Source organism: Myotis brandtii, unplaced genomic scaffold (genome assembly GCF_000412655.1).
Source record: "Myotis brandtii unplaced genomic scaffold, ASM41265v1 scaffold115, whole genome shotgun sequence".
NCBI lineage: Eukaryota > Metazoa > Chordata > Mammalia > Chiroptera > Vespertilionidae > Myotis > Myotis brandtii.
This window is the reverse complement of record NW_005353967.1, coordinates 21,036,208-21,044,359: the sequence shown is the minus strand read 5'-3', so window position 1 is coordinate 21,044,359 and position 8,152 is coordinate 21,036,208. Positions and strand designations below refer to the sequence as shown.

Below are 8,152 nucleotides of genomic sequence, written 5' to 3'. Positions count from 1 at the left end.
ACAGAGGCTGTTAGGGGTGATCAGGCAGGCAGGCAGGTGAGCAGTTAGGAGCCAGCAGTCCTGGATTGTGAGAGGGATGTCCGACTGCCGGGGATCGGGCCTAAACCAGCAATCGGACATCCCCCGAGGGGTCCCGGATGGAGAAGGTGCAGGCTGGGCTGAGGGGACCGCCGCTTCCCTGCACAAATTTTGTGCACCGGGCCTCTAGTAGTTTATGAAAGTTGAAGACATATTCTATTTTGTGTTTCAAAGAGTTCTGTCCAGCTGTAATTTGTAGAATGGATTTTGCATTCGAGAGTGAATACAAGTAGACCAGGTAACAGATATTAGTAGCTTGGACCAGGGGTGGTGGTGATGTAGACAGATTCAAGAGAAAGATAGGATGTAAAATCAATAGAACTTGATGATAAATTGGTGTCTTTTGCCTTATTTCTTTTTTTTAAAATCAGACTTGCCAAAGATTTGTCTATTTTATTGGTCTTTTCTGTGACACAGCTTTTGGTGTTATTGATCAACTCTACTGCAGTTTCTAATTCAATAATTTCTTCTTTTTTCTTTATTAAATTCTCTTACAACCATAATATTACCTTTGGCTGATGGTCTATTCGATAGGATGTCTGCTGGAACTGGCGTATCTCTCTGACGATGTGTGATATCTAACAAAGAAACAACAACAGAAGCAAAAACAAAGTATTTTCTTGTGTTGCAGCACATTCTTCTGGGAGCCCAGCCCAGAGTAGTTAGTCACTTCCTCAGTGAGGTATCTGGAGCTCTGCCTGATCATTCCCTATGCGCAGGGCTCTCTTGCCTTTCAATAAGCTATAGGAAATGCTAACAGCAAGGAGATACTGAATTCACAATCAGGAAGCAGCTGGCACTGGGTGGCCAGCTCAGGAGAGGCAAGCTCTGGATGATTTTTTCCATGTGCTCCTTGCTTCTAAGGTTGGTGCTCAGAACCTCATTGTTGAGCAAGAAGCCTTCAGCATCTGTCTATCACTGGTCAGTCTTAGACAGCCATACCAGGAGCTTTATTCACCACCCGCTTTGCTCAGATTGCAAGCTGAAATGGCTCAGCTGAAAATCTCAATTGGCCAACATCAGGTGTTAGATCCAGTGTCCAACACCTCGTCCATTAAAAAGCAAGCAGTGACTTTCATGACTTAGCCTCTTCTCCATAAGCCAGTGAAGTCATTGAAATGGGCTGATTAGGAAATTATCACCTACCATTCTCATTTTGGAGAAATTGACAAGGCCTTCCTCAGTAAAGTTTGGTGTTCCTTCTTCAATAAATGCCAGGTCTGTCAGGTACATCCCCAGATAAGGAACGGCTGGGGGGTTACAACTGCAAGACCAAGAGGAGCTGTTCCCATGCTTGTTCACACACATGTCGGTTTCCCTCCCCAGTTAAACAGGAAGCAACTATGCTGCTTCATCCTGAAGAATAAAGTCTTCTAATTCCATTTTCAAAAGCATACTTACGATATACAGAGTATTTTTTTATTGTGATGAAAAACATATACAATTTTCCATCTTGTTTTTCAATTATAGTTCACATTCAATATTATTCTGTACTAGTTTCAGGTGTACAACATAGTGGTTAGACAATCATATTGATATGCAGAGTTTTAAATGCATCTTCTCACAATAGAATATAACACAAATTACAGCCCATGCTTTACTATGTTTTTGAGACAATAACATGTTCAAACAACAGGATAACTTATAGACAAATACAAACTATTTGCTAACAGTGCTTGTCGGCAGTATTTGTTTACAGTACTGTAAATTGGCCACACTCCTCTGAGGGGTAAATGCAGGTAGGGAATCCCTAAGCCCTCACCTCATTTAATTGCCAACACTCAACCTTGAACAGGGTGGAAAAAATCACTGTGATTAGAGGTTGTAAACTGGTTTTCTGTTTTAGTTAGTATTTAATTGTACAGATGTAATTAATGTTATGACTGCACACTAAAGTGAGACCCTGTTTGTTTTTTTGTTTGTTTTTTGAGGAGGGTTACACTGGGTCTTCTCAGAGTCTAGAGCTGAGAACATGGGCCTTTGATCCAGAGAGAAGTGAGTTTGAGTCCCAGCTTGACCACTTACTAAGTGATGCTGTCCTAACTCTCTGAACTAGTTTCCTCATCTGTAAAATGGAGACAATAAAACATATGTCTCTAGTTAGTTGTGAGGCCTAAATAAAACACATCAAGCACTTAGCATGGAGTCTGTAACTTAATAACTATTCAGTGAATAGTTATTGTACTATGGTTGTTGTTGTTGTTGTCACTAGGAGTCTTTCTTTTACTTTTGGCATCACAGGACCTATGTGCAGATAGTGAGAAAACCAGCTGTAGAAGATAGATTTCTATTCTATTCTATTCTATTCTATTCTATTCTATTCTATTCTATTCTTCTCCTTCTTATTCTCTTTATTCTCCTCTCTCTTTCTCTCTCAGCAGTGAAAGATCCAGCAATAAAAGGCCCAAAATAGATAACAATAATCAATAGATACTGGAACATTTACATTTTAAAAATCACAGGATATCATTGCACTTAGCTTAAGAAATATCCAGCCCTAACCGGTTTGGTTCAGTGGATAGAGGGTCAGCCTGCGGACTCAAGGGTCCCAGGTTCGGTTCAGGTCAGGGGCATGTACCTTGGTTGTGGGCACATCCCCAGTGGGGAGTGTGCAGGAGGCAGCTGATCGATGTCTCTCTCTCTCATCGATATTTCTGACTCTCTATCTCTCTCCCTTCCTCTCTATAAAAAATCAATAAAATATATTTTAAGAAGAATTAAAAAAAAAGAAATATCCAATCAAACTTTATATAGTAAATCACGGTTTGATTTACTGTGGTGACATTTTTCTTCTTTCTGGAATACTCTGCATACTGTGAGTATATCTATATGACACTTACTATATGCACAGTATTCCAAGTGAAAAGGAAAATCAGAAAAATATGTAGATGATGGAAGCTGTTTCCTATTTGTTTTTCTTTACAAACCAAAGTAGGAGGTAGGCCTCTATCTGTATACTATATAAATTATTTAAATATATTTATAAATTATGGATAATTTAATAAAGATATACATACTTTTTAAGGGTTTCTCTGAGATTTTTAAATCTTCCTTCAGATGAAACAGTCTTCTGAAGTTTGTCCATTAGAGCTTTTGTCTAGAAAGAAACAAATGCCTTAGTATATCATGAAATACTCCTATGGTTTGATAAGAGTTACCAAAAGATGCTCAGTTCTCTTCCACAATGGCAGATTTCTGTGATGGGATATAATTTTCAAAGTATTGAGATGAGGTATTATATTTAAATTTGATGTGGAAAAAAAAAACATGTGGAGAAGAAAAAGTGACTATACCACTCAGTTAGCCCAAAAGAGAAGAAAATGTGTAGAAAGTAAAAATAGCAATGCACGAGAAAGTCTGGGTCTTAAAGGACTGACAGAGACTATGTTGAACAGAGACTATTAAAGGCGAAGTCCCATGTCAGGGGTTTTGTAATGAATCTCTTTGAGTGTTAATTTCCAAATCATCCAAGTACATACTGGTTGATTGGTTATGAACCTACCAATATCCTCTCCTCCAAATCCTTTTTTGTGTGTGTGTGGTCATCTTCATCAACTTGTTAGAAAAATACAATTGATACTTACCAAGAAATGGAATTGTTGTTGACATTGATCTGGACTTTCATGGCACATGGGAGGAAAAGAGGGTGGCCCTTGGGGATGATGATACACACTTGGGAACACCCGCATCCAGGCAGCTTGGCTGGGAAAAGCACTAGGAATGCCCGGGTTGAGGCTCCTCAGACTACCCTGTCCCATAAGCCTGGAGGGGCTCTCCCAACACTGGCCAACACCCATGGAGAAGGCCAGGAGGAAAAGCCAGGGGAATTTGTTACTGAAGTTATCTGAATGGAAATGACAGCATGAGCATGCTGAGAAAATTAATAAAGCTCTATATCTGTACCTCTAAGTCATCATGCCGAAACTTTACATTTACTACATGAATAACAAAGAAAGAGATGAATGTTGAGGCCCCTCATCCCTGGTGTTTGGCCCTAAGGCATTTGCACCCTTACTTTGGGGGAGAGAGAATGTTCACTCGACATCACTTGAGATCAGTGAGCCCACTCTAAATAATTCAGGAAAAAACTCCTGTCAACCACATTGTTTGAGGTTATCCCCAAATATGTCATAATGAATGTTTTGGATTGTATTTTCTTTTCTAAATGAACCATTTAGAAGTGCACTGAGTGGAATCAATTAAGTGGTAAGAACACAGTAATTACCCACATTGGCACCTTTCTTTGGCAACTGAGCTGCTCGTTTCCGTTAATTTTTTCCTAATTAGTAATATTTATCTTGGCTCAGGTCTCCCAGCCTCTCTGCAGCAGGATGTGTCACACGCTGATGCTCACCTGCTTGGACACCTTGGCCCAGGTTTTCTTCAGCCGGTAGATGGCGGTCCTGTTCAAGGCTGAGGTGATCTCCAGCATGCCGTTGTAGTTGTGCAGGCATCGGCAAATGTCTGCCACCGCCACCCACTTCTCAATTGCGTTGGCACGAGAGCTGATATCTGCGTAATTCATGATCTGGGAGGCCACCAGGTTACTCATCTGAGACAACGGGAAAGCCAAAAGAGGCAGCTAAGAGCCAAGGTAATGCATTCAGGCCACATACTCGAGTTACCTGCAGAAATGTCAGGAAAGCAGGTACCAAGGGGCATGGAGACCATAGTCCAGATTTAGAGAACTTTCTGGAGTGACTAAAGTCTATACTGATACTAACAAACTAACGAGCACCTGTTCATCTTCAGAGGGAAGAGAGGCAGTGCTTAGAATCAGCTTGTTGAGGAAGAGGTGACTTAGCTCGTCAGTAATTTTGATGAAGGAGCCATTTCCAACAATTATTGAGGAAATGGAATAGAATGAGATAACCCCTGAGGAATGGCAACCTTTGCAGATCATGGGTCTCCCTTCTTGGGGGCTCTCCACATGCTCCTTGCCCCCTTTGGTGTGGAATATTCACTCTAGCAAGCCTCAGTTATCACAGAGAAAGAAGACACTTCACCCCCAAATTGTCTCTAACCTGATCAACTCTCAAACCAGAAACACTTCAGTGAAATGGAAGAGAGAATATTTTCTCCTTCCTATCTTGTTGAATTTTTTCCCACCAGCAGAAAAAGGACCTATACTTTCAAGGCTAAGCACTGTAATTCTTTTAATAAAAGCCAAGGGAAAAAGAAATAGCTTAAGAAGCTCAACACAGAATATGGAAAGGAAAAGGGCAGAATAGGATTGATTGCTAAAAAGAGAATATGTGATCTAATATTATATCTGTACTAGAGGCCCGATGCATGAAAATTCATGCAAGAGTAGGCCTTCCTTCCCCCGGCTGCCGGCACCAGCTTCCCTCTGGCACCCGGGACCCGGGCTTCCCTCCTCCGGCCTTCGCAGGCACCCAGGACCCAGGCTGGCTTCCCTCTTTTTTTTTTTTTTTAACATTTGATGTTTTTATTTTCCAGGAAACTGTAAAAGCACATACATGAATTATCTCACTTTCTCTTTAACAATCAGAACTGATGTTCTACAGGTTGGAACCAGCATGGCAGAGCAGTCGACCTCCAGTTCTTGTTCTTACCGGTCAATGCCTGTGTTTACAGAATTTTCTTAACTGTAACTATTTAACTACATTAACACCTTCATCTTACAGATGAGAAAACGGAGGGAAAAAGATTAAATAACTTACCCAACATCACTAAGTGGATAACAATGACGAGTTTAAAGTGAATTCTGTTTGACAGCAAAGCCCAAGCTCTTAAATGCTATGCTATTTTGCCTTGGAATATTTAAGGCAGGGACCAGTGGTGCTCACACAATGATTATCAAATAAAAGTGTTGGGAATCATAAGAAATTTAGGGGCTCATTTCGTGGTGAGACGAGAGGGGTAGGCCCAGGACTACCGACTCCTGCTATACACTGAAATGTAAATACATAGTTAACATTTATAGGGTACTTCCTATGTGCCAGGGAGTAGGTTAGCATTTTGACTACATTAAGTTGATTCTAACAGCAAGCCTGTGAAATGGCTACTGTTGTTATTCCCCTTTTAAAGGTGGGGTCACTGACAGCAAAAGGCTGTCATTCAGCCAAAGTCACATCACCAGTAAGTGGTGTAGTCACATTAGAATCCAAGGAGTCCCTTGCTTTTAAAGACTCCCCTAATAAAGGTTCCGTGCTTACTAAATCTTGAATAGAACGAATTCTGCCCAAGTTTGAGGGAAAGTGCTCAAGGATATGAAAACATTTTCCTAAGATAACACACTCAACTAGATAACAGACGAGCAGATGCTTGGATCTCTTTCTCCTGTTCTCAGTGAAAGGAGTTTTTAGGGGTAAAATCGGTTTTAGGAAATTTTAGGAATTAAGGGGTCCATAGAAAAAGCACAGGGCTACAGAGCAGCAGAAGGTACACTTCCATAGAATAAGGGAGCTGGGAGCTGCAGAAGATAAACATTTACAGAATAAAGGGAAGGAAGCCCCTCATTCAGAGAGGGAAGAGGAAAGCCCAAAGGGAATAGGAAAACAATAAGGGAGAAGAAGAGAGCCTGGCTTCCCTCTTGCCCCAGCTTTGTCAGGAAGGATGTCCAGAATGACGTCTGGAAGACAACTGGTCTAATTAGCATATTACCTTTTTATTATTATAGATACTAAATCTGATGGGTACAGGCATTCTTTGATGATTTTGTTACCCTTAAGATCTTTTTTTTTGAGATGAGATTTTGAGGGAACATTTATTAAAGCTGGGGATAATGAAAAAAGAACTAGGGCTTGGGATAGATATAGTGCCTCAGAATTATTAATATGCATATTCATTAAAAATTTATTTTATATTGAGTACCTACTATGAACCAGGCATTCTTTTAGGTGCTGGAAATAGAAGGACATAAATCAGCACCCCTGACCTTAAGGCACTGAGTCTAGCTAGATGGGAAGGTGAGGGGGTGGGCAGGCATAAACAGCAAATGCCACACAGTGAAATGCAAAGCCAAGTCTGCACGGGGGTGGGAGGTGTGTTTGAGCGCACAGAGGAAAAGAATCTTAAGGCCCTGATATTCGTCTTCCTATAACATGCCCAAGGTTTTCTTTTCATGGTTACTCACATCATTAAAGTGCTGGCTGGTTTTCATAATGTAAGGTGTTCTTTCATTTTTATCCAGCTTCATCCAACCCTGCCCAAGAAATTCTCTGAAAGTTCAAAGCAAAATATAAAACCAATTAAACTTTTAAAAAATGGTCAATTATTGGTGTGAATAATTATTAACATTATATATGTTAAACTTGACATTGCCCAACACCTGCTGCTACTGACCCTTTCAAATGAATTTTAGCTCAACTCTAGCATTTCACCAAGCCATGCAAAAAAGAAAAAGATTTTCCAGTTTCCAGCTTGCTCTGGAACTTTGTCCCTGGTAGGATCATTATAAAGGCTTCTCTAAAGTTGGAAAACAATGACCAACACAGAGGAATAAAGAGGTTAAATACTAACTCAGAAACCAAGACTGTTTTCCTTGGATTAGCTTGTTAAAAAAAAATGTAAGCCTTAGCAGAAAGTCCAAAAAATCAATCACTACCAAAAATGTTAATCAAGACCAGCATGTTCTCCTCCACTTTGCTCTGCATCCAGGCAAATATGATTCCATGGGCAGGACATTCCTTTGTTCTCCCAGGAGCCCAGAACAGTACACCCTGGTGAGGGCTAAATAAACAAACACTTTATAGCCCATTCATGTGGTGAAGGCAGTCACAGCTGGGAGCTCAGCCTGGTGGAAGGTCTGTCTTTCAAATAACGTTCTTGCTCTTTCACTTCACCTTTGAGCAGGCCACCAGATCACAGCAAGCGACCATCAAGGTAGAGCATACAGGAATTATTTTATACTAGAAGCCCAGTGCACGACATTCGCGCACTAGACACTGTGGTGGGGGGGTGTCCCTCAGCCTGGCCTGCACCCTTTAGCAGTCCAGGAGCTCTCGAGGGATGTCTGACTGACGGCTTAGGCCCGCTCCCAGGGGGAGCACGCTTAAGCCGCAGTCAGACATCCTTAGTGCTGCCACAGAGGCGGGAGAGGCTCCTGCCA

General features: G+C 41.2%; 1 protein-coding gene across 1 annotated transcript in view; it reads right to left on the bottom strand.

Moving 5' to 3' along the window:
• Positions 1–8,152, bottom strand: part of RASGRF2 (Ras protein-specific guanine nucleotide-releasing factor 2) — a 137,866-nt gene that overhangs the window by 5,767 nt on the left and 123,947 nt on the right. Inside the window, exons 22-26 of the mRNA XM_014550194.1 lie at positions 7,178–7,262; positions 4,433–4,630; positions 3,096–3,175; positions 1,225–1,342; positions 588–656 (exon numbers count right to left, since the gene is read on the bottom strand). Coding sequence (XP_014405680.1) covers positions 588–656; positions 1,225–1,342; positions 3,096–3,175; positions 4,433–4,630; positions 7,178–7,262 — 550 coding nt within the window. The remainder of the gene's footprint in view (positions 1–587; positions 657–1,224; positions 1,343–3,095; positions 3,176–4,432; positions 4,631–7,177; positions 7,263–8,152) is intronic.